General features: G+C 33.7%; 2 protein-coding genes across 2 annotated transcripts; one reads left to right on the top strand and one right to left on the bottom strand.

Annotated features, from left to right (window-relative positions):
- Positions 1–1,290: 1,290 nt before the first annotated feature.
- Positions 1,291–8,269, bottom strand: MS3_00007717 (uncharacterized protein; the record flags this gene model as incomplete). The annotated part of the gene is made up of 6 exons (XM_051216040.1): positions 1,291–3,219; positions 6,776–6,868; positions 7,282–7,497; positions 7,559–7,663; positions 7,718–7,822; positions 7,889–8,269. 6 exons carry the CDS (start codon positions 8,267–8,269, stop codon positions 2,995–2,997), a joined length of 1,125 nt encoding a protein of 374 aa, XP_051073743.1. The 3' UTR covers positions 1,291–2,994.
- Positions 8,270–15,024: 6,755 nt separating this feature from the next.
- Positions 15,025–27,637, top strand: RNF13 (E3 ubiquitin-protein ligase rnf13). Its single transcript, XM_051216025.1, has 7 exons — positions 15,025–15,463; positions 15,498–15,834; positions 15,870–15,948; positions 19,226–19,425; positions 20,787–20,870; positions 23,589–24,074; positions 26,846–27,637. Exons 2-7 carry the CDS (start codon positions 15,819–15,821, stop codon positions 26,983–26,985), a joined length of 1,005 nt encoding a protein of 334 aa, XP_051073742.1. The 5' UTR covers positions 15,025–15,463; positions 15,498–15,818; the 3' UTR covers positions 26,986–27,637.
- The last annotated feature ends 110 nt before the right edge of the window (positions 27,638–27,747 follow it).

The following is a 27,747-nucleotide window of genomic DNA, read 5'->3' as shown; positions in this document are numbered from 1 at the left end:
AACACACATCACCTAGTGTTGCAATCACAAATGCTACTACCTAGCTGTTCTAGCTACATTAATTTAATGGGTATTTTGATAGTTCAGAACAGTTTTAAAAAGAAAAATAGTTTAGAAATTCAAAATCTGAATCATATGAGGTAGTTAAAGACTGTACAAACTGAAGATTAGGTAACAAACTACAGTGAAGTTCACTTTAATCATAGAGGGATACCGCCATCTCTTTAGTCTGGTCAACTACATGGTCCAGATCTTGGACATCAGTGTCCCACTCGTATTTAGATATCTAAGATATCGTTATGTTCAGACCTTTCAGTAAAATGTAATATTCATGTTCATTACACATAAACAGATTAATCAGTAGAATTTTATAGATTTAATTCTTGAGTGTATATAATAATTGTTAAATATTATTTACACATTTGTCCATATGAATTCAACTCAACAATAAACGCGAATAGACGAATGATATGAATCGATGTGTAACAACTCAGAAAAATGCATCATCCATGATCATATTTCCGAAAGTGAATTTGACAAAAGACTTGAATAAGTTTGTTTATCATCGAAAAAATTAATCGCACCATGATAATCTTCATTCTTTTGTTAGGATAACTGTAAGTATCTATTACAACTGGATTTATCTAGTAACACTGTAAAATGCAGACGTTCATTTTCGGATTTCTGAAAACATTGCAAATCAACAGCATACAAATATTCAGATATGTGATCTCTTACTAGGCTATGAACAGGTAATATGATTTATGTATTTGAAGTGCGTTACTGGATAAAAACATGCAGTTGCGATATCAAACGAACGAAACAAATCTAACTTATAGTCATACTATTCAAATTTTTAATTGTTTTGCTTGTAAAATCCCTGACATGTTAAACTTCAGCATATTTAAAAAATAAGTCAGCTCTTTAATTATTAAACATTCTCCTTTGCAGTAACTAGTATGTATGAACATTTATACTTGTAAAATGCCATCTTTATAAAAGAAGCCTCGAAAGATAGTTGATATGACTGGATAAAAAGACAAAATTACATTCTTTTACTCATCGTGATTTTTGTTCAACATCACTTCTGTTTTTTAGTTCAGCATCGTGATTATTCTAAGTAATATAACATAGGTATCATTAAGGCATTTAAAATAATCAACATTCAACAAACGCGGATTTTACTCCGCCTTTGTAAACCCCATTGCTATTAAACAATTTCGACCTGATCATTGTTTGTTTTCTAGTGTGATATTTTACTCAGCATTACATTAATTTATTTGAGTATAGTATATTCTCAAAAAGAAAGTAAATTTGTGAGTTTGCGCAATTTTTTCCATAGTTCAGACTTCAGATTTTACTACACGTCCGTAATCCTTTTCCCTGATATTATTTGAATAGTTATATTCTGATAAATAGATTAATTTAGTGAGCGTGATCTGATATGAACATTTTTCGTAAGTTGGGATTTATTGTTAAAAAATATGATTATTTTCTACTATCTGGATCACATGAAACGTTTAGTTGGAATAGTAAATATATGTATGTATGTATCATTTGTAATCTAGTTAGCTTTTCTGCTAGTTCGTGAGGTGAATTTATTTCACATGTATTTACTGGTTATCTAAATTTATTCACTAACAACAATCAATATCAAAATTATTATTGTCACTACAATCAATCAACTAGTCACTGACTGTCAATTCACTAGTATCGAAGTTTATGATGAGTTATCAAGTGCGGCATTTTTGGAACTGATGAAGGTATCATCAGTAACATAGAATTATAGTTTTGATGCATCATAAATTAACTGAACGTAAACATGTGAACCATTGGCGTCTGAATAAGTGGTCTATTACAAACACTATCGCTTATCCCGAGTTTCATACACAACAGATCCACACCACCATTACTTACATCCGTCAGAGCTGTTTCCAGAATGTCATCGATGGCAAAGTTGAAGAGGAATGGTGAGATTGGGCGATCGATTCGTTGGCCACTGAAAAGTAAGGTAAGATTGGCGCAGACCAAGGCATAGTCAAATTCCAGATAGGTACTCCAAAAGGAGCGGTAGTCTTGTACACAACCACGCCAGTGGTAGCTGATCGCGATGTGATCAATCTGAGTCCAGGCTTGCGATGCAGAGGGAGGACGCCAGGTGGCACATCGGCGATGAATGTGCCGGAAGTTAGTGCTAGACAGAAACAGGTTGTGGTCTGTGCACAGTTGCAGTAGACGGTCCCCGTTATCTGACCTGCAACCAACGAGTCCCCATCGGCCACCTAAACGACTCTCTTCTGTGCCTAGACACCCGACGTGAGCATTCAAGTCTCCTACTAGTACTACAATATCTGTCGAACGCACTTTCTGGAAAAGAACGGTCAACTGTTGGCAGAATTCATCCTTGATTGCATCCGGGCTGCAATCTGTCGGAGCATAGGCGTAGATAACGAAGAGACATCGTTTCGCACGCCGATTTCTTCTCAATTTGATGGAACTTTCTAATCTAACAGCACATAACCGACTGTTAATGGGGATCCAATCGATTAGTGCTGCCTCAGCTCTAGCGCTTAGTGCGACACCAACGCCAGCAAGACCAGACGACGATGCCACAGGGTCATCGGATAAGCGCACGTGAAACAAGCATTTTGAAGCGACAGATGGAGAGAGAATTTGTAGTACTTTTCTCAAAATAGACGCTGGTTGTCTCAGTGTATCTATTAATCAAATTCATGTTGTTTCATCGTGTATTCACAGTGTACGTCAGTGTAAAATGTATATAGTAAGTCAAGTAACTACATTGTCATTCCATGTAAGAAAATAAGCTTTCGGTTGATTTTTCAAAGCATTTCTTTGTATTTCAACACATTATCGCTGATATAGCTTACAGAAGCAAGAAAAAAATATCTATAGTTTTCTTTTTATGTTGTGATTTAAATGGATCATTCGTTTATTGGTCAAGTTCGTAGTTGACATTGTGGCATCACACATGCTTCATAGCCTATGTGGTTCAAGATTAATTTTAGTAATTATTGGTTTCAGTGGTAAATTATTTAAATGAAGTAACTGTTGACCTTGATATCTGTGTCGAGTTCTCATTGTGTTGAGATCAGCTTGCAAATATTGATTAATTCGATTATATTGTATAGTTAGTTCACTTCTAATAGTCTGAATTTCTTCGTTATTTTGTAATAATTTTTGCAATAATTTCTTATTTGACTGAAGAATAAAAGAGAAAAATATAAATAAAAGAAGTGTTTGTAAACTTATCACTAAATTAGTCTATCAAATAATGAGATGGAAAATAATACGATAATTATAGTCAACTGATAATTTCCAGCTACATAATACATAAAGCATACTCCGCATAATATTGAGTTGCAAACTGCTGGATAGGATTCAATCAGCGTTAAAATCTAGGAAACGGGAGATCGGAAACCGTTAGTACAGTCAAATAAAATTATTGTAATTTCTAGAGTTTCGATAACAGGAATCATTTAAACTCGTAAGATATGCATGGCAACAAAGATTTCCCAGTTTATGTTCGATTAGTTGCTGTTATAGTTTTATTCACAGAAATATTGATGTGACGTAACACTAGGAAGAATCAGTTTATGATTTTCACAAGAGCAAGTTATACAAAGTTAAAAATGTTAAAAACTGGTTTCGGAAATGAATATGGTACATTTTTGAGTTGTCACGAGTCGAAAATCGGTCAAATTGGTCTCTAAATATCAACAATGGGAAAACATAGACCCTATAAAATAGTAATTACTATATCCGTTAAAGGAATTGGTGGCTGTATAAACTCAGTATTTTATTGAAGATCTATTTGTAGCTTAAAGTGATAGGTAGTGAGTTGAAGACGTATTGCGAACATCAACATTGAGATGCAATTGTATTCAACTAACAGATTCCAGTTAGGCTGAAATAGTTGGTCGCGATTCCGTTGATAGTCAGAATTAAAAAATATAGCGAAGCTATGAATTGCCGTAAGGATCGGTCGTGCACAGACCGAATTGCAACACTACGGATCATTGTCGAACAATCAGTTGAGTGGAACTCGTCACTGTACATCAGATTCATTGATTATGAAAAGGCGTTTGACAGTGTAGATAGGAGAACGTTATGGAATCTTCTTCGACACTACGGAGTTCCTGAGAAGATTTTCAACATTATTCGGAACTCACACAACCAACTACAGTGCAAAGTTGTTGATGGGGGACAGCTGACAGATGCATTCCAAGTAAGGACCGGAGTCAGACAAGGCTGTCTACTCTCTCCCTTCCTCTTTCTTCTTGTGGTTGACAGAATTATGAAGACCTCGACATCTGAGGGAAAACACGGAATACAGTGGACAGCTCAGAACCAATTAGACGATTTGGACTTCGCAGATGACCTAGCCCTCCTATCGCATACACATGAACAAACGCAGATAAAGACAGCCAGTGTAGCAGCAGTCTCTGCATTAGTAGGCCTCAACATATACAAGAGGAAAACCAAGGCCCTCAAATACAACACGGAGAACAGCAATCCAATCACTCTTGATGACGAAACTCTGGAAGATGTAGAACCCTTCACATACCTGGGGAGCCTCATCAATGAACAAGAAGGGTCAAATGCAGACGTAGAAGCAAGGACTGGCAAAGCGAGGGCCCCCCATGCAAGTACTGACCGGGCCCAACGTTGCTTAACTGTGGTAATCGGACGAGAACCGGTGCTTTCAACGTGGTATCGTCGCCGGCGAAAAAGCCGCATTCATACAATTGAGGAACATATGGAACTCAAAACAACTGTCAGCCAATATCAAAGTCAGAACCTTCAATACGAACGTCAAGGCGCTTTACTGTATGGAGCTGAAACTTGGAGAAGTACTACAACCATGATCAAAGAGGTACAAGTATTTATAAACAATTGTTTATTCAAGATACTCAACATCCATTGGCCGGATACAATCAGCAACAGCCTTTTGTGGGAAAGAACAAACCAGCTTCCAGCTGAAGAGGAAATTAGGAAAAGACGATGGAAATGGATAGGACATACATTACGCAAATCGTCAAACTGCATCACGAGGCAAGCCCTAACTTGGAATCCTGAAGGAAGGCGGAAAAGAGGAAGACCAAAGAACACATTACGTCGGGAAATAAAAGCAGACATGGAAAGGATGAATTACAACTGGAAGGAGCTGGAAAGGATTGCCCAGGACAGGGTTGGATGGCGAATGCTGGTGAGCGGACTCTGCTCCTTCACGAGGAGTAACAGGAGTAAGTAAGTAATGGATTGACTGTACGAAGAACTTTCATAAGGTCAAGAATAATTGGACATTTCTTTTTACGTTTCTTCAGTAGTTGACAATGTACTGTTTGGATTGAATGCATTTTTGAATCACAATATAATTAACATAATTAAGAAAGATAATAAAGTTCAATCAAATCCCACAAAAAGATTTCAAAAAAAAAAAATATATATATATATGTCAAGAAAGGTAACCTACTATTTCTACTTACGTAATTTGAGTAATTCAAATTAAATTAATATGAATTTCACGATTTGCAGGTTCATCTTCTATGCAGTTTGGATAAATTATAAAATTTACGGAAGTTCTTAGAAATTAATGAGTGGTGTACAAATACTTACTTCATCAGGTTTGATGTGAGAACATATATGAAAGATTTTCCTATAGCAAGAAACTAATTACATATATTTTCTATTGCTGTACATCATATTATGGAGAATGCATTCAACAAGACCTTATTATAAACTACAATAACTGAAAAAAGTGATACTGCTACAGATATCCTGAAGAGAAAAATTTTCGACTCGATCAGTAGAACGTTTTTTGCAGCAACTTTGGGATTAGTGTTCTCCAGCCGATCAATACTGAATAATAATTTAAGGATAATCTCTCTCGTTTGACCAATTTCCTAAGCGTTTATAATTTTATTTATTCGTGTGGGGCCAGTTACATGGTTCGTTCAATGTGCATTTCATCCAGAAGAATTCAAGAACAGTACCCAGTGTGACTGAAAAGAAACGAAAACTGCTCGATAAGAAGCCCTGTAATCGATCATCTTGTGAGCACAAGTCATTTGATGAGAATGGACTGTGCGTTGAAAGTCATCGACAAGGTAAGCGGAAAGCTACCAAAGACAGTTGGCTTCCATCTTTCATTCTTGAAGCTTGAGTCATACATTTGGGAAAATAAAAAAATTGTGTGAAATAGAACTTGTACAGCCCTTTCCTCTATTATAGTCTTCAACTCTCGTAATTTTTCTTCTCTTCTTTTCCTTCACAACCATCTGCTTCACCATTACATTCTTCACTTTATTCCTTTTATCCCAAACTGATATGTTTCTGTTTCTATAATCTTACCGATTACATTTCATCTCCGTTACAAAATTTTATCTTATCACACCAAGCCTTCACTCTTTAACTATAATTGTTCAACTATCTTCATGATGAATATTTAAGCTGTCACTCATAAAGTTGATATCATTTACAGTATGAAAATAATGTTCTTATACCTTTATTTTACTTTAACATTACCATTTTTAGCGAAAATTTCATTACCACTATCATTGTGATTACTATCAGTTTGAAAACGAGCATATATTTGCTATTGAACAGATTTGAAAATGAATTCAATCAAAAAGAGAAATCTTCGCTGAACTAATCTTTCTTACTTTATAATATTTGTACTGAATAACAAGATTAAGAATAAAACAAGGTATTCTTAAACGACAGTATTATAGATAATGAAAGCAATAAAAATTACCTTGTTTGGTGTTTTACTCATGATCTGATTCATCATTTTTAAATTTTTATTATTAGCCATCTTGTGTTTTAAACTTGAAAGAAATAGTCGGTGCTTAAATAAAAACAAGAGGTACTAATTAGAAGTATGCACTATGATAAAAGGATTTTAGCAGTTATTAATTAATTAATTAGTTTATAGTTGTGTGTGGTCGATAGATTGGCTGATGGTTAGATCCGTTATCAAACAAAGTTTCCAGCTTGGTTACGAAATTGTCTGTTACTAATCATCAGGTGATTTATGGAAACGTTTTTTTATATCGAATATTGAGTATATCGGGTATTACCAGAAACAATATTACATTTCTTTTTAAAGACAATTCTACTTTGTTACATTATAAGTGTTCAAATCAATTGTTGAATAAATCCTTAGTAGTTCAATAAACTATTGATCAGTCATAGATAAGATCTTTATTTAAATGGTGGAAATTGTCTATTTTCACTTACCATGTCCAGTTATATACTTACCAGTTGTTTCGTAAGAAATGTACATTCTTCAGTTAAAGCATAAAAAACTGAATTTCTTGTACCATTTATAACCTGTTGAATTTTTTCAAACATAATGGTTAAATCTAATTGCAATGTATTAACATGAGATAAAGTGGAATCTATAATTTTTGAAATGTTTTCTAAATTCAGCGTTGTTGAATAACTTTCATTTAGTACTTCAACTTGACCATCTATCTAAAAAGCAACAAAGTATGAAATAATAATTAGATATTCTTTATGATGCATTTCATCCTACTGTTGTTAATTCTGCAAGAATTTCGTCACACTTCTTGGAATGTTCTATATTTTGCTCATGCTCAGTTATCCATTGATCAAGTTTACATTGAACACACTTTACATTCTAATAAATTATTGAGCAATAAAATATGATGGCTGCATTAATATTTTAAAATACTTCAACTGTATCAAATAGTAGATGCAATTTCGATTCCAGAGAACATTTAAGACTTTTTAACAGTTGATACTCGGCTTCTACAACTTGTTGAACAGTATCAACATTCTAATTATGAAGTTCAAAAAATACACAAAGTGATTGTTATAGAGATAAAGTAAACAACAGAATTACTTTGGACCTTCTTGATTTAATTCTTGTAATTTCCGTTTGATTACTTCTTGCAGTTTCTTGTTGTATATCAAAAATTAATTTTTCCATATAGCATTGATAACGATGCAATGATTTGATTACATTTTGGTTTGATTGTTTCAGGCGTAAAAGTTTTTTGATAATATACAGAACGCTTCGATTATGGACATATTTTGCATGGGTACCATTTATATTTATTGATTTAAATGAATGGTTTATGAATTGATCACTAATTTTCGTACATGTATGTACTTGCTCTGATAGAATTTTGATTCTATCAACAAGATGATTTATAGTATTTATGATAACCATGTTAGGTATTGTTGGTATTATGTCAACCTGAGGTTGTATATTTGTTGACATTTTTGTTTATGTAATTTCTGGAATGAAATGTAAGGTAATTTAGAATCCACATCTATGTTAATAATTATCATTAAAATTTTTTACTTTACCATAAACATAAGTTCACGAACAATAACAGAAGCAATATTGTTAGAGTGGACTCAATTGACGTTTGTAGAGTTATTAAAAAGCTCCTTTTTACTTGAATCAAGCGCTGATGATATTGCCCAGAATGACAACGAATGCTTCGTAAATTAATAATCAAGCTCGAAGAATCAAATACAACGGAAATCATCTACCCAAATTATAAAATCTTTCCTATCATTTCATCATGAGAACATTAGTGTTTCATCAACTCAACCAATCATACACCGATTTATAGATTTTAACGGAAAATTTCAAATGATCATATTTAGTAACAATTATGATCGACTAGAATAAAATAATTTGGAATAGCCCCACGTTTTTTAGATAAGTTCTTCTTAACAAATATATTTCTTAAAATTTGTCAACAGACAAAATGCTGATTTCTTTACAATATTCATGACAATCAGTTTCGCATCGGCTGTTCATTAATTAAGATTCTAAAAATAACCAATTAATGTAAATCGAAGAACCTAATAACCAAATGATTTAGTGAGTTGGGTTGAGTAATCTTATAAAATTAATTTCTGATGAATAATTAATATTGACTATATTCACTTTCAAATTGTCTGTTTTATATTATTGAATAAGGCTTTCGAAAAAGATCTAATCGAAACATTCCTAACTCAGAATGCATTTTAACATGAAAGCTTTCATTGAAAAATACTTTTTTTCCCACCAAATATTGATTTAAAAAATACATCTGAATAGTGTGTGAAAAGGTAAAGAACGTCTACTAGATATATAGTGTAGAATGGAAAGTCTCTTGAAGATAGATTTATGCTAGAATTTTGATTTATCTACTGACTACTTTCAATAAATGGATTCAATAAGAGACAATCAACCAAGCTTGTTAACCGCATTGTTTGGTGCATGGATGTATAGAAAAATAATAACTTATGAATGAAAGTTATGAAACATGCAAACACTGACTAGTGGATTTCATAACATTGTTTAGAGACATTTCTCCATAGAAAAAATGAAGAATAATTTCACAGCTGTATTTAGTGATTATGACACTTAAGCATAGAAATGTATATAGTTCTATTTTGATCTCGAGATTTTGATGCGCTGGTTTCCATAAAATGTATTTAGTTTGAAATTAATTTATTTGCCTATGCACTTCGTGAAGTACAAGCTTTATTGAATAAGTATGTTCATGTAAAATGATCATATTCAAAATGAATTCGATGTGCATTGTGAAAATGAAGTGTTTTCCCTGTTCACAATATAGATATACTTAGTAATGAAAGTGTAGGGTAAATCAAATATTTTAAAAGTACATCCAGTTTCATTAAAGAGTTAAGGCCGTCAATTGATATACAAAAAAAACACTATAGCTGGTTTTTGTATGTTTTTATAATTATCACAGAATAGATAATAAGTCTGTATCAGATACCTTGTTTTGCTGGCTTATTTTCGCATTATTAAACCTTCTTCAGTTTCTTTTTACTTTTATAGTTTTCTATTGTACTGATTGACTTTTACTTTAAAATATCGAAAATCTGTTGTTTCATACCATATATTAAATGATTTACCTCTTTCGTAAACTTCTAATCATTTAGTATGACGTTCAAATATAATCGCCTTATCATCATTGTTTAATATTTTTCCAGCGATAATCAAGTTGGAATTGCTTTCGATTTTTTGTTGCACTTATGTCAAACATTTTTTTCACTATTTTAGAGGGGATAGTGAACTTCGATCGTTTTGTTCATGTTTTGATAATAAATTATAAAGTAGATGAGTACGTAGTTATAGATTAGGATTTATGTTTATATATGTACTCATTGAATTCTAGTTAAATGAAGTAATAACCGTAGAATTAGTTTGTCAAACATATGGCTTGTTCTATTTGTAACTGACCGTTGGTTTTGAAAATGGTTCCAATTTTGTTTGTCTTTGTCCAATTGTATCAATTATATCCGAATGCAGAGTACAAATGTACTAAGTATATCTTAGTCCACCTTTTACTTCCTGTTCACTAAAGTTTACTTACATATCAATAAATACCTGTTCTCATTTCACACTGCAAAATTATTTTCTCCAACCAGTTAGATAAGATTTAGTAATAGTATTGTTTAAAAAAATTTGGATGTTTTAAATAAAAAGCTTTTGAATGAAGAAAAATATAATTTTGGTCTAAAAAAAGTTACTCACAAATAATTGGATGTTATTTAGCAAAAACTGCAGTTACTAAGTAATGATATACATAACAAATCATGACTTGCTATAAAACAAAACCAATATGGGTCAAACAATTTAAATTTAACATTATTAAAATAGCTTAATCATTATAATAACTTAAAGTGAGAAGAAATATTTACTTGAATTCCCGAATGGCTTAAAGAAAATACATTGAGATGGATGGCATATTGATAATGATTATCTTTTCTGTGATGTTAACCATTTCATCAGGTTTTCGATTTATTCATTTGCTTTATAAATTACAAAGTCTTATTTTTTCAAGAATAAATCCATCTGTTCAGCATAGAACTGGTCATAAAACATTTAAACTACAAACCTATGATCTTATTCTATTGAGTATTAAAAAAAGGTAAGTAATTCCGAGTGTGATGCGAGCCCAACTCAACTTTTCACGAATCATTCACATTTAAATATACAGTCTATAAGTCAGTAATCCAATTGAAGAAAATAAAATCGTAAAATTGAGGGCCAATCTTATTGATTAACCGCTTAGTTTCATGTTTTACGTCATTCATGAGTCCCATTGAAATAAGAATCCGTAGATTTAGTCAGAGAAGTAAATGTCTAGACCTTGAAAAACACTAGCGTAAATAAAGTAATATTCATAATGTTAAACACTTTACAACTATTTGCTCAATAATCAATGGAATAATTAAATACTTGAAATTCGATTCCGAAATATTGTAGACGATATATTCTACAATTGTTACTGAATACAGTTCATAGTTTGTTTAAAACAAAATTTCCTCCGTATCTATCAGTAGTTTATAAGATTTCCAATGAATTGTATATCGAATGTTAAATCAACAAATAATATTAAAATTCAAAATATTAAATTTACCGCTACAAGCGAAATAAGATATTTATTATTTCTATCAAATTTATATGTATATATATTCTCCGAATTTACAATCGAACACAAAAGATGATAAGTGAGAAAAAGGTCATATAATATAAGATAAATATCATTGTACTCAGAATGATTACTTCATTTTGAGGACAAACTGTTACCTTACATCATTTTATTCATGTGATCAGTAGATAATAAGGTCAATAAAAGTGTAGAATATGAAATTGTATTCTAAGAGAAATATATGAATAAAGAGAGATAGGAAGAGGGTTTGATTGGATGTATTGATTATTTCTATCAGATAGATTCTTTTTTTGTATAGTTTTGATAATTGTTTCAAAATTGATGATAAAGTATTTAATAAAGTCTGTACAGGTATACAAATAAACGTATTAAAAATAGCTCTTTGGTGAACCAATTATTTTAAGACTCGATATCATTATTGAGATTAATTGATTATCTATGACTAAATAATTGTTTTATAAACAGATTTTATTGTTTTCAAACAAACCAGACTATCAATTTATATGTGCGTGCGGAAATACGTACATAGGGAGGAGCAGTCATGATCTGTAAGAAAGGGTGGTGGAACACATACCAAAATAGCTGCAGAAATAAATGAGTTCCAATGGTCAAATAAGATCACAGGATAGATATCTTCCTCCGTTAAGAAACATTTAGTTGAGATTGGTCATAAGGTTGATATCAAGTCAGCATTTGTAGTGTTGTACAAAAGCCTTCAAGGATGTATACTAAGGTTTATTGAAACCTTGGCTATGCGAAAACTGAAACACACTTTACGTGTTGGAAAACAATTAGTTCTTACCCTTAATCTAGCCTGGTAATACTGATTTATTATCCAGAGTGGTTATCACATTGTTTTTGTGTACTTTATTTTTCTTTGTTACGGTTTACCTTTAACCTGTCTAGTTGACCTTCTTGTTTTCATATGACATTGTCTTAACAAGTATGTGTGTGATCAGATTGTTCGAAATGTATTGCGCAAATATATCACATAATTGTGATAATCTTCGTCTTCTCATTGCATTATCGAAACCAGACTATCTTAGATATTATAAGTGACACTATGAATAATACTAAAGTTATCACAATTTTAATTTTAGCTAATTGTAACCGTTAATCTGATTTGCTTGTTTATGAGACTTTTGCAAAATACTCAACTTCATGAAATCATAACCATGGTTCTCTCTATTAATTTGGAAAAAGATTAGAAATGAGAGTTTGTGCTAAATAACATAAATTCATTTATTTCATTGATCGACTACAAATTCCAAATTAATCATCATGTTACGCAAAAATTCATTGACATAATGTAAAATTCTGTGAGTTGTGTCACTTAGAATAATCAACACTTAGTAAAACAGTCAAGACATCTTAAAAACGAGTATCCAAGAGAGTCCTATAATATGTTTGAGAAACGGGTCACTAGTATGACCCTGTTCGACATTTGTGCTAATATTATCACTACGCTTACTAATCCAGTTCCAATGACTAGGATAGTTTAGAATGTAAACAAACGACAATCTACTGAAAGCTACTGACAAACTACTGATGGTTCAAACACTGAAGATATCGTTCCTTTGAAATAATCTAAATGTTTTTTTTGCTACAACAATAGCCACTCGTACAATAGTACGTAACCAAGATTAATGAATAAAACTCCTCATAAAAAAACAATGGCCAAAATATGAAAACAACTTTCTGACGTGAAAATAACGAACAGTGAATTAAGGATAGTAACCGAATGCCTTAATCTTACCTATTTTACCTGAATTATAAACATGTCTAATGAATCGTTCGATTTGTGCATATAACTTAATTTTTCGGAGTAGTAACTTTATTTCTACAATACAGTATCAACAGTATCAGTAAAATTGTCACATACTAAGAAACTTTTCAAAGAAATAACTTAATCTGTTATGAGAAGTTTGTCACTAATTCATCTGGTAGGCCAACCATCTTTAGTATGTTGGATTACTAAAATGACAAGAATTGTGACAGGAATAACAACATCCTAATTCTACTTCTAATTTTTAGTTTGCTTAAACTAATTATGTGAATATCACACTTTGCTACAACATCGCTTTTATGGGTGTTAAAATCTCAGTGCTTGACCACGCGTTTTACACCATATTAACGTGAACAATAATAATCTTAAAAAATCAAGCATCTACAGCCATTTGTCGACCCTGAAATTTCATTCGCTTCCATTATGAGTATCTGCATTTAATTTCGGATGCATTGTATAACTAACTACTTATTTTAACGCCAAACCAAAAGTAGAATATGAAAGATATTTGAGACACATGTTTCAGTCATTAACATGAGACGACAAACCAACAGACGATATGAGTTCATGTAAATGGAATTAGCAACTGCTTTTCTTCTCTTCAGCTTAAAAACAGAGTAAACTAAAAACGTAAGGAAAAGTAATAGATAGACTAGTCAAATGACCGATAAATAGACATACTTACAGAAGTATAAATAAAAACAAAAAATAAGCATAAGGGTTTTAAAACGACTCGCTAATCACATGTTTTCTGAATTATCGCCAGTTGTCCAAAAGTAGGAATAAGTTTACGTGGATATAGTACAGACAATACACGTCTGTTCGAAAGCCTGAAGTCTTAACAGGTGAAGAGACCTCTGGAGTATTTACATTGAAGACATTACTAGGTTTAGCGAAAGAAGTTTTAATTCGGGATTTTGTATTTCCTTTATTACCTCTAGAATTACTATACAATTTATCTTATCTGTTTCTGAAATCCACCACCTTGATTCTAACACCTGATAACCTCTGGACTGTTCTTGCATATATATATATATATATCATTGATGACCTCTGTCATTCCAATCCTTAATATTCACTTATGTCAATTGTTCCATACAATTTCTTACCTCAATGTAAAGTTCTAATACATATTTGGTTATAAGAAGCTGACGAGAAATCACGAAATATAATGAATTCATATTATTCTGCATCAATATTTGTTCTGGCTTTATTTAAATTCATGGTGTTATCTCATGGTTTCCGACTAAGCATGATATACTTGTATCAGTTTATAAACTCCCGAAGTAAATGGTTCAGTTAGTATTCGACATTGGCGCTAGCTGGAGGCGCTCGGTCACGCATCCGCACCAGATTACGAGTGAGTACGCCGTGACATCACTCACAACTGGTGGCCAGATTAGACCAAACGCTTTTCGATAAATTGGTAGCTTTCCGAAAATATCTTCGAACCTATTCACTCCTCACTTATGACTTCACTGATTCCGTATTTTTCAATTATACAGATGTCACGTGTAAAGGTGTTATCAAACTTCGACTCCCCGTGGCGATGGAAATTGACACAATTATGTCCAACCGAAATTGACATATGAGCCTCAACTGGGTGTGACTACACAATGGCCTAGGCTAAGGTTTATCGTCTAGTGTCAGCTTTCCTTAATCATCCTTGGCTCATGTGTGATTCGGTGGACTGTTCAACATTCAGTCATAAGCCTACTAATTCATGGCTGTGTTTAGCGTGACAAGTAATATGTGTAGGGTTCAGAAATATTTCTCTAGCCGTTGAAACATGCTTAGTATAAATATCGCTACGTCACGTTCGAGGATACAACACTAATTCTAATAGTCTTAAAATGTTTAAGTCCATTATTTCTATCTATTACCTCATTTTTACAGCTTTATTTCGCAAGTGAAATTAACTTGAAAAAAAATCAACGAACACACAAAAATGTTTAATTACATTCAAAAAATCCTAGTTTGAAATAACTCGTCATAAATATAAATAATACCGGAAATACATTGGAACCTTAATTTATGATCAGCGCTTGATTTACTATAAGCGCAACTGTATAATTTCAATGGGTTACGATTCGATTTGGTGGAGGAGTTATCTCCAGTAAAACCAAATGTAATGAAAGCGTTGATTTATTCCTTGCTTGCGTACATTTTGTTGGACGCAAATGTCCTGGCAGTTTTGCTGGTTGTATGTCACAGTGTTTTGTACTTAGTAGTTTTAGAAAGACCTCTCATCAGGAATTGTTGACGAGTTTGAGGATTCGGAAGCACTTTTTGGTGGAGCAGTTTCTCAGGAGTCCTTAATACTGGTTGGCTTGGTTTAGTTCTTTCCACATTTGCAGGGACGAATTTATGCATCCAAACCACTAGAAGGCTGTGTGGACCAAATTCCCAAACCTAAAGATGATCACAATTCAACTCTTCCTTACATCTCACTCATCAAACGTGGAGACTGCTCTTTTGTAGATAAAGCTTTAGCGGCCGAAAGAGGTGGATATATTGCAACTGTTATTTTCAATGATGTGGACGACAGTACTTTCCCAATGGGCTACAATTCGTGTAAGGTTTCTCACCTCTCATCTTTTCGTTGGTAGCCACAAATGTCAGTATTCCTGTCGTAATGGTTGGTTTGTCTGACGGCGAGCTCCTACTAAATAAGTACTGCGTGCCACAGTAAGTTGTATGTCAGTTTATTAATTATGGATTCGAAGCTTCATATTTCTTGAATCTATTATATAGGTGCTTTATTTGCAGGCGAGTAAAGCTGATACATTCCGACTTGCTTTTCCGTTTAAAGATGTTTACTTTGCCTTTCCATTTAGTACTCGTTCATATATCTGTTTGGTGACTATTTCTGACATGTGAAATTTTGGTTTGGAGGACTTTTTTCGTTTAATTAAAGCAGATTACTTACTACTTACTTCACTAACGCTTATTAGATTTATAGGTTAGACTAGAAGTCTCCTGAAAATTATCAAACTTTCTGTGTTAGTACTCTTACGGGAGGTATTATACTCCTCAAATTTGTTTTTAACTCGAAAAGTAGTGCAAAAGTATTTAGGTTTTGAGTAGCTTTGAACTTTCCTACAAATTTGTATTTAATACAGTTATTTAGTAGGTAAATCGCCTAGGAGTGAAAAATCGTTTATAATTACTTATTGTACTAGCATGTAACAGTTAGGATTTCACATGCAGTTCGATTACATGAATCTGTGGTACACCAACATTCCTACTTGGTTACCTACAACTACCAAACGGTTTCATACTAACAAGTGGCCAGGTCAGTGAGGACACATTCCAGATAAGTGTAAGGAAAATCATGTGATAGGTATTGACAGCAATGAGTCAAATCTATTGTCGACAAAGCAATGTGCTAGTCTATTGCAAAGAAATTCTATTGGATTACTTTTATCGAAAGTTCGTGACGATGATGCTGAAAAAGAATCGTTACCGCTACCTTGACAGTGTAATAGAGTTTTCCTATCGTGATGAATCAATCGGGCTATACTGGATGGAGCAATCGTTCCTCAGGGCCCTACCATGCCAGACAGGTCAGCTAAAAAGCGGCAAGACCAAAAGTAACAAAACTAAGGGAGAATTCGTACTGCTGGCTGTACAGAGGTATGACGGCCATGAGGTGTCTCTCTCGGACAACCATCATAATAGAGATGCTGCCTTCCCACAAAGGAAGGGTGAAGTTGAAAAAGGTCGGTGCAAAAAACGCACACCTCGCATTATCCTACGGATTTCCGTCTCCAGCGGTAAGGTCTCAACAAGTACGGAACTGACACGAAAATAGTCCACAAAATGGTTGTGTGCAGCCGGTCTCTAGCAGTTGTTCCTTGGGCACTGCGGTCACGCTCTCAGGTCACTAAGAATAACTCGAACCCAATTTCACTTTCGGGTACCTGTAGAAGAACCCTTTCATGGTATGGGCAATCAGGAATTTATAACCGCCCTCATACCTCTCACAGGCCAGCAGGCCTCCTCCGCTAAGACCCTAGAATCTCATTCGATTGACGTACACTCTCCAAACCACGCATACAGGATCCTAGTGTGGTCATTCACTTGACCTAATCTCGCCAAAACGGAGGACCGACGAGGTACATCCTTCGTGTATCTGGCGATCCGATGGCTAGTTCTCATGAACTGACAGGTGTAGGCATAGCACTAAGGACGAGGGTAGAACAACACTATCGATATGGATTTCCGTTAGCAGGCGTCCATGTGCTGTTCGGATAAACGGCTCCGTAAGAAGTCAGAAGGATAGGGACAGACGTCGTTGCGTTTTGATAATTTCTGCCTACTCTCCCCCTGACTGAAGCCAGGATGAAGTAAAAGGTGGGTTTTACAAAAAGCTTTCTGAACTTCTTCAGAAAGCTAAACACTCAGACATAGTATTCGTAGCAGGTGACTTTAATGCCCAAGTTGATAGCTTGAACCAAACAGAAATACATTTAGATGGACGTTTTTAGTGTTCCGGCTCACCATACAAATAATGGTGACCGTCTGCTGTCCACCATCTCCATTTTCGTTAGACTTCATCATAGACATACTGGTGAAAACAACGTTCTTATTGTCTGAGTTTGATATTTCCCATCTTACGTCACCTGTAGTGAAAACGAGATATCCGTTTATCAATTAAAGGACGAGTATATTGCACAGCAGTTCGTTCTATTTTACTTTATGGCTTCGAAACGTGGCCATTAAGGGTAGAGGATACTCATAAGTTACTGGTATTTGATCACAGAAGTCTTATATATATTCCTCAAATCTGCTGGGATCACTGGGCAATAGTGAGGTTAGATGCAATGTATTAGATATTGATGGTAATCAGTTGATGAGTTTGTAAATCTTCATCGACTGAGATGGTTTGGCCAGATCTAACACATGCGCAACCACCGATTACCACGGTGCGCAATGCTGACTAGTTACTACTGGTCTAAGTCATGTTGATAGATGCAGACTACTTGGTTGGGGTCCGCGTGACTATCGCAACTAGTGATTAGAGACTGTGGGTGACATGGATCAAAATCGATCGCAATGGTGTAGGTGCATACACTCTTTGTTTTCCTTCAAACTGTGAGATAAAAATTGCTTTATACCTTTCTACGAATTAATTCTTTTTCCCTGTATTATACCCTTATATGCAATCTTTTTTACTATCATTGAAGTAACTACTTTAGTGAATTTGGTGTTCATCTTGTTGTGCTGATGAGGTGTGGCAACTTGGACCAGTGCATATATATATCCTGTCTTATGTTGACTGACAATGATAGACCATCCAGTTCAAAAAATACAACTTAATCAAAAAGCATTTCCTGAAATACACCACGTCAAGCTATAAGTCGATCGAATGCTTTTTTACAAGACCACATGCATTGTTCATACTGTATCGTGAAAGATACAACTGTTATCCTAATCAGTACTGTAGTCACTGTAGCCGTATTTGGCTAGATCTTTTTGAGTCTCTTTACAGCAAAACATTTCTTATGGCAGTTGATCCATATAACGGGAGCTCGACAATTTTCTTGATGAAACACTCAACCATAGTTTCTTCTGAAAGAAGCTGTCAAATCTATCCAGTTACTTCGGATATCAGGAAGCAACTGAACCAAGCAAGATAGAGTAGTCTGTGAAGCATTAATTAGCCTATCACAGTGTTTGTAGCAGTTAGCAAGATTTATTACTGAATACCACTAGATATTTTATTAGATACTAGCATCATGCGAAAAATAAACCTAAATTTCTACTGATAAGGAACATCGGTTTGATGGTATGACACTTGACACTCAGCCACTAAGTCCCAATATAACTATATGTTACTTTTCCTAAATGCTTCAAGATTCTAATGGATAATGACTTATTTTGTTTACACTTTACTCTCTCACTATTCTATCTGTGGATTAAATCAATAAGTATGCAGTTCGTATTTTTTATGTATTTGCAGTTATTTTGTTGAAATACTACCTGCTCATCGCCGAAGTATCGTGTTGTATCTTATTCCACTCATAACATGTCTGCTGATATCTGTAGTCGCATTGAGTGTGGCATATGGGATTCGGCTTTTGAATCGATACCGGAGAAGATATCGTTATTGCTTACCAGTAAAAGAGTTACGTAAAATACCTGAAACTTTATTTGTTAAAGGTAAGTTATTCTGTTGATGTTTGTATGTACGAAAGGCAACCCACCTACGTTATTTATTCACTTGGTGATACGGTTAGAAGTCGGCTACATCTTGGGTTTTTTCGTACAATAATAGAAACGAATATTTGCTGCATTAGGGTTAAACAGTGGGATAGACGTCTGAATTAAAACAAGATTGTCATTCCCCTAGTTTTGGGCATAACTAACAAGAAATTTGTTTTTATATTCAATCTTTTCAGAGTCTGCAATTTCATTAAGCGAAACTTATTTTTCGAGTCTTTTTTTCAAGCAAATTATTCAGTTACAAAATATGGAGGTTACTAATTGTCTGGATTGATAAATAAATATTTAATCAACTTCTTAATGCATAAGTAATAAGTACAACCTTTATTTAAGTAATGTTAACCTCCAAAACTTTGGAAAGTTTATGAAATCACTAATTATAAAATGGAGTACAACGTCATTAATGTTTTCATAAAATCTCTTCAACTGTATGTTTTTATTAATAGGCCAGTTGATAGTTCTTATCGTGTTACAGGAGATATGTTTTTCGAGAAATATTAATTCACCATGCTTTTAGTATTCCACCTTTCAGAACCATTATCCAGTCACTTAGGTTTTTTACACCTACCAACTTATTTTGTAATTAGTTCAGATCTATATAACCTTCTATGTTAATTCCCCGTAAAACGTTTTATATACGTTTTTACATATTTATCAATTTTCCTTTTTAAAAGCATAAAAGTTTGTAACTAGAAGTCGCCTAATTAAATATCGACATTTTAGGCTAGTTTTCTACATGTAGATTTTGTGAATAAACCTACCAAATGCAGTGTTTTTCGTTATGGAATTAATCAATATAAAATATTCAACCTTGCTTCTGTTATAATATTTGATTAGTGAAAAATGTATAAAATCGTTAAGCTTTTGTTGTGCAATAGGCAACGTAGCTTACTTGATAGTAGTTTAGCATAGCAAACATTGGATGGTGATTTTGAGGCGCTGTTGATAAGGGAACTTTTATTCATATTCATAGATACATGAATTTGGGAAGCAAAAAATGAAACCATCCTACTGTTAACTTCGGTGTACTGTAATCATTTTACTGATTAGCATAACTACTGATATTCATTCACATCGGTTCATTTAAATTATCCAAGACCGAACAAATACGACTATTGTGAAACTAGAATTTTTTCGTTATAGAGCATACATTCACTTTTTTTACATTCTTTATGTAGGATTTTATTTTACTGTTCACCGTCAGTTATAAAAGTAATTATTTTGTTGCTTACACATTTGAGTTTTTACCCTTCTTACTGCCTCAGTACTTTCCCGTTTATTATGATGAATTTTTCTAGACTCCAATGAATTTGAAACTTGTGCAATTTGTTTAGAAGATTATAAAGATGGTGATAAATTGAGAGTATTACCATGTGGGCATGGTAAGTGAATAATCATTTACATGAAAAATTGCATCTTTTCATAGCTTCTTTTCTTAATACATAAAATGTATCATGTTATTTTTCTTCTTTACAACTATGATGTATAAAAAAATGTTGGTCACAAAAATAAAGCGATGACATCTCGAGAAAATTAAAGAAAAGAAGGGGAATACGATGGCTAAAGAAGAAATACAATTAACTAAAGTTGCAACTACAAGTTCTTTCAATTAAAGGCATTCCTCTCACTTTCAAGAGGAATATAAGAAATACAACAGAATCGTCAGTGGCTTCTACCCTAACCCGTGTCTAATCACGTCTCAAGTCATTAAATTCTATCATCTCTATGGTAGCTTGAAAAATGCCAGTCATATGCAGCTTTCATACCACGGCAGCAGTTTAGAAACTGTCTACCCCACTTTTCCAACCCTGACTCAGCTCCGGCATATAATGCACACTTTGGAAACCTGTGTAGTGATATTCGTAAAACATGTTCAAGCTAGCAAACTCAGTGTTTCAATATAGTGACATTAATTTAGTTATGGTCATTGCACTTGAACATACATTGCCAAGGGTCAGTATTACTAACCTGTTATCACTGGGTGGAAACAAGCTTATGGAGACAACGATCATTTGATACAGAGTCGTGGAGTGTGACGGAAGCCAGTAGTTTGGATCTAACTGAGAGTGGACTTATCCTCCGATAGTAATTGCGCAGATTACTTTGGTCCTTTTCAGGATGGAGACGATATTATAACACTACCTCTTCCTCAACCCTTTCAAAGCAACTCAGTTAGTCCTCTAACCAGAATCTCACCTCTATCTGTACTTCTGTACCGATACTTATCGTAGCTTTTCTTTGTGCTTTCAACAAAAGCAACGCGGTCACTTATTTCATTTATTATCTATTATTAATCTAACAGCACATAACCGACTGTTAATGTGGATCCAATCGATTAGTGCTGCCTCAGCTCTAGCGCTTAGTGCGACACCAACGCCAGCAAGACCAGACGAAGTTGCTACAGGGTCCCCGGATAAACGCACGCAAAACAAGCCCCTTGAAGCGACAGATAGAGAGCAATCTTGTAGTACTTCACCAGAGTCTTCAATATGGGTCTAGGACGGACAACAAACGTCGATATTAAGACTTTCTTAAGACACAGCCAGCCCTATCTCTTGTCCGATCTGCAATAATGTGCGAATGTTGAAAGCAGCTAGTTTGAATGGTGCACATGGTTTCAGAAAAACTGCTTCAGTATTCGTATTCGGTGGTAACATTCAATTTCCGACCAGGCAGTGATTCGAGATCGTTTAGATAGAACAAAGTTTCTACCATGGGCGAGCTGCTGCATAAGTTGAAAAATAAGGATACACAAGGTGGGAATAAAAGAGTGAATAAGTGACGTGGTAAAAGATAATAATAATAATAATGTGAATTGTTTGAGTGTTAATCGAAGCGTGAATAGTGTTTTCAGTAGATATCGTCATTTCATTCTATTTGTGTGTGGGCTGTGATACTGCTCGGGTACTCAGACCAAAGCGGATGGTTTTCTTAGGAGGCCACACCCCGAACCCCGGGTCTGACCTACAAGGCAGTGGAGCGTCGTGAGGAGATGCAGTCCCATAGTATCCGGTGACCAACAATTGGTTCCTATGCCATTATTTCCTTCAGGATACTGGAGCCCATGTGCGACATTGGTTTGAAATCAGGGTTTCCCGACTCCCCCAGCTGGACTCACCGCGTCCACCGGCCCGGTTCAAGCGCCGGACATTCGCTTTTCGTCCTCTCAATTTTGTAAACAACACCCCTGCCACGAGAAGGCAGTGAGTAAGACTTCCTTGGCAGATGTATACGCGTGGCTGTGTGAGAGCATTTCGTGAGGGAGAGCTGACTCTCCCCACTCTCGGCTGTACTAGGGCATTTGGGGGCAGGCGGGCTATAATCACTGTAATATAAATTCGGTTGCTTTGTAAGACTTGATTCGTAGCGCGACAAATAATTCTCTACATTATTACTAAGTAGTTTTTAGAGCCATAACGGCATTTTGTTTACTCCTGTTTAAGTATACGTTGTTCACTGTAATCATGACTTGTGTACCTTTTAAAGTATGGTCCGTGAAAATTTTTGTCTACAATATTTTTTGTACAGATGTCGAGAAGTTTTAGTTTTAATCTCAAGTTCTAGTTCCAAATATCTTCACGCTTTTGAAGCTTCTCGATGTAAAACTGTAGTTGTAGTTGGCAGTATTTTGGCAAGTAGTAATGTTTGATTATCAGGAAACGTTGTGCCTAAAACTTCCACTCGTCAGTGTATTCTAATCAATGAGTATTTTCATCCTCACTTCAAGCATAAAATCTAAATAGTCAAAGCTCTAAAATAAAAGTGGTTATTACTGAGCTTTTCGCGTGACCATTGACTTATTATAGATCTAGACTAAACACGATTTCTCATCTTCCATCTGATATCTCAATTACTGATAGAAATGTTTCTACGAATAGTCCCTGTATTAAAAAGATCACTACCCACTGAAAATGGTGTTAGATGTTTCTGTATAGTCGTTAGGGAAGTTGTGAATATGAATTTTTTGTTCGTCAATTATAAATTTGGTCAACAGATTTCCATTCATTACCAAGTTACTAATATTTGTTTACTAGTTAACGCATTAATAGCATTTGAAATTTCTGTTCATTTACTTTAAAACCGTCCTATTCTTTTTAAAGCTTACCACAGTAAATGTGTAGATCCGTGGCTTTTAAAACGTCGTGGTTTTTGTCCTATATGTAAGAAGAAAGTTCACAATCGTCCTAGAGTCTACATTTCAACTTCTACAAGATATAGACGCGCTTCTGCATATGCCACTACATCTGAAGCTCCATTTTTGGATGATTCGTCTTTCGAAGAAGATTCTGATTCAGAAGATACTACTTCATCACCTCAGTTAAGTTTCTACAGTGAGAACGTCCATTCAGATGAACATACTCCGCTTATTAATGCTTCTGTTGAACAATCAAGTGCTTCATCACTTAGGCGAATGAAGATGACTACCTCAATTCGTGAAACCTTGGAAAGCTTTCTGACAAATGTATCAAGTTCTTATTCCAGAGGTCATAATTCATCCGACTATGAACAGGGAACTAATAATGTTAATACAGCCGTGGAATTACAACCTGAATGTTCTCAGATTGTCGCTGAATCCCTCGTAAAAGGTTAATTTTTTTTTGTTTTTTGAGGGAAAATTTTGGGTTGAACTTTGTTCAGTGATCTCAAAAGATAAATCTCAGGTTCGATGTCATATTTCGTAATTAGGAACAACTTAAGACACCAATAAGAAATCTGAGTAAACCCTTCCATCTCACATATTTATCATTTTGTTCATTTGACTTGTATTATTCATGGGATAATAACAGTAAAATACTCTCTTGAGTCAATACATGTATTTATTTATATTATACAAATCTCAGCACAGAATATTCAGTATAGGGATAAGTTGTTGTTTTGTACCCACTTAACTTGGTAATGTTCAAGAATATGTTTCTATAAAAATTCTTAACAGTGATTAGCTGTCAATCATCACACGCAAAGTTCTTCGAATATTTATGGTTCTAAAATATTTTTATCGTATACTGTATTTAATGTGAAAGTTTCGAAGTAAACGTCTATTACTTCCTCAATTAGTAAACACGAAAGAAAATAGACCAAATGTTGTGATATTTCTTTTTGGATTTTTTAATTACTAAGTATCTTAAGAGGTTTCAAGTTTTTTTTTATATGAAAGCACATGGTTTACGTACATAATTATTTAGTTAAAATGTATGTAAAACAAGATAATTTATTCTCACAGTTTAAAAAGATAGATGCCCCGTTGATTTGAGCTAGTTGTGACATCAGAATCAGTGAATGTAAATGTTATCTTTCGTTAAATTCATAAACATCTCATCTTTCATGAGTCAAGAATTGTTCAGGGATCATATATTGATAACGTGTTTGTACTACTGATAGGTGGTCGTTTAAAAAAAATCTAAGTGTTTTATCTTTAAATTGATCATGAATTATTATATTACCCACACATACAATTCCATATATCACAGTTGAATGTATTTTACTGAAAACAATGGTTGTATATGTTAAGATTTGTTCATTACACAAACATGTGAAACATTTTAACAATGTATTGATTTGAAATCAATGGTAAAAGTTCTTTTTTTTCTTTTCTCGATCACTTGATGTTAATTATTTAGTTGAATAATTCATGTGAAAAACACCGTTCTTGTTGTTTATGCGAAAGTATTTCTTACTTAAACCATTTTCTTCATTCGTTCTACGAATCGTCCTAGAATGTAAAATAAATAAATTCCATTCGATTCTTGTATAAACCGATCTTTATACTACTAGGTAATACTGTAATTCTTAATTACTTTCATCCTTAATCTTATTTTTATGGATTGATGTAAAATCAAAATAAGAATTCTTGTTTCTAAACATTTACCGGTTCGAAGAGAATTGTAATAGAAATTACACTTAAAATATTTAAAATCTTTTTCATAAAACTACTTTTATTTTGAGTGTGTATCTACGTCGAGTTGGATTTCTCGATGTTTCTTTGGAAGGCCCCAACCTATGGAGTTAACAGTCCCGTCAAAAGGTAATTTTGTACCAAGATTGTATTTTGATCACTCGATGTCACATACTAAACGATTGAATAACATTTCTTCATAAACTTGGTTTCGATCGCATGGGAAGTAGTGTCTGCTTACTACAGATAAGTCATTGTCGATATGAAACATCTGTTCGCGGTTTCTTACTGTTTATTGGCTTTCTAGATAATGTTAGTTTGTCCTTGTAATTCGACCACTATGAGTATTTTGGAATCAACATACTATTTTCCTCACTGCTACATATTTTCTATGGATTAATTAAACTTCATTTAGTTCTATAACTGAAGAAATGTTTTCATCACTTTTCTTTGATTGGACCTGCAGTCGATTTAGCACCAATTAAAAATCATATAGTACCTGACAGCTGTTTCCTTTAGATATATGAGATCATCCCCAATTATGTAGTAGTATGGTAATTGTGTGGTATAAATGAAATAATAATATTTTATTCAATATTGAATCTGAGAACTATTAAACTAGTTACAATAATAGTTCTTACCGTTAGATTCTTTGCTTTCACTGGTTCACCAGCAAACATTGTAATGAATAAACACTCGGCTGAGGAAGACCAATCCACTATTTGGTACGAAATTACAAAGCATCGTCTTAAAATATGAGAACCATACATAAGATGCTTCTTTTGCAAATCTTATATCAGTTGTCCTTCACATTCTGTATGATTCTTCCAATCCACAATTCCTTCCTATTTCCCTTTTTGTTTTCCTAAACTCGGTCTTCTTAACCTTCTGCTGCCAGGTTTCTCACTTCCGATTGGTGTTACATACTACTTATGTCGACAGATATAAGTAGCATACACCACACTCGTTCACCCTTTAAACAGTCGCTTTTGCGGTTGTTCTGCTCGCCGTGCCACCTTTGCTGTAATCTGTGCCACGCTCCCCGTTGAAATATCGAGTCCGCCGGTATGCAGACCTCCATAGCAATGTTGACATAAGCAACATACACTACAATATCACTTCATAATATAAACTGTATTTGATCCACTAATAAACTTAATAACCTACTTAGCGCCATGTTGTCTCATTAGTTACTGTTTTCATGGTATATGCAACAAATCTATTTTCATACAAACATTGTTCTTCACGAATAACATCCATATTCTTTTTTTAACAATGATAGTTCATTAGTTTGAATCATAAATTTTGCTCTAATCCTTAATTCAGCTTAGCTACCAAAAGTTATCACACAGTCATTTTGATGATTTCTAGCTTCATAATACATAAGGCTTTTCAAGGTTACTTTATATTATTTCCATGAAATATCCTCTTTATCCTTTCTATTTTGTTGTATTTTCTCATTAGGTAAACAGTGTAGTGAAAGTGACACTGAATCTGGACTAAATAATGAAATCAATGATAGTCGGTCACCTTCAGTAATGATTACTCATGTTGAAGTGCATACGGATTGTGATTTATCATGTATGCACAAATCTCATGCTTAAGCAGTATATATATATATATATATATATATATATATATATATATATATCCTGTTTTCATTTGTTCGTCTAAACCATTTTATTTTTGCACAATTCACAATGATGAATAGTAATAAAATTGTGTTATCAAAACCAATAAGTTTCATATACTGGGCTATTTTTTTCTCTCACTTATTTTTATTATCCTTTTTTTTCTACTGAAAATAATAAAAAAATTAAACCGTTATCAGTTGATTTCATTCTCTTATATACGTTTGCATAATTAATGAGTGATGTGTATATTTTTATCTCCTTTGTCGATGGACTACTTGGTTAGTTTAAATGGTTGATTAATCAATTGAACATTCAGACAATTGCGTAACTATTTTGTTTGTTTATTTGTTTGGCTGTTTCATCCTATGAGATTTAGATTGTTAGCATCATCATAATTCATTTTTTATAATTATATATACACATATTTGGCCGTGTATAAATACGATTTCACTGTACTGAAATGTATAACCTGGTTTAATTAACATTATTATACGTTAATTTTCTTACCGGTCAACTGATTACAAATTAGTCTATTACTCATAGAATTAGATAATATATTATTTTTTGATCTCTTTTTATCATTTACCTTATTTTTTACGAGCTTGTTTGGAATAAAATGAAGTATTTTTATCTATAGAGTTGTGTTTGTTATTCACTGATTGAAGACGATAGTTGTTTGGACTAGAAATTGCTTTATAATACTTTAGTAATATATTTTGAAATAATCAATTT

The sequence above is a fragment of the Schistosoma haematobium genome, chromosome 1, assembly GCF_000699445.3.
Source record: "Schistosoma haematobium chromosome 1, whole genome shotgun sequence".
Taxonomy (NCBI): Eukaryota; Metazoa; Platyhelminthes; class Trematoda; order Strigeidida; family Schistosomatidae; genus Schistosoma; species Schistosoma haematobium.
The sequence above is the reverse complement of the archived record's forward strand: the minus strand, read 5'-3'. Positions and strand labels throughout refer to the sequence as shown.

What these genes read in the sequence shown, in the direction of transcription:
- RNF13 (XM_051216025.1), top strand. An exon ending in TGAAACTTTATTTGTTAAAG is followed by an intron (nt 19,426 to 20,786) that starts GTAAGTTATTCT and finishes GAATTTTTCTAG; the next exon opens with ACTCCAATGAATTTGAAACT. An exon ending in CGCTGAATCCCTCGTAAAAG is followed by an intron (nt 24,075 to 26,845) that starts GTTAATTTTTTT and finishes TTTTCTCATTAG; the next exon opens with GTAAACAGTGTAGTGAAAGT.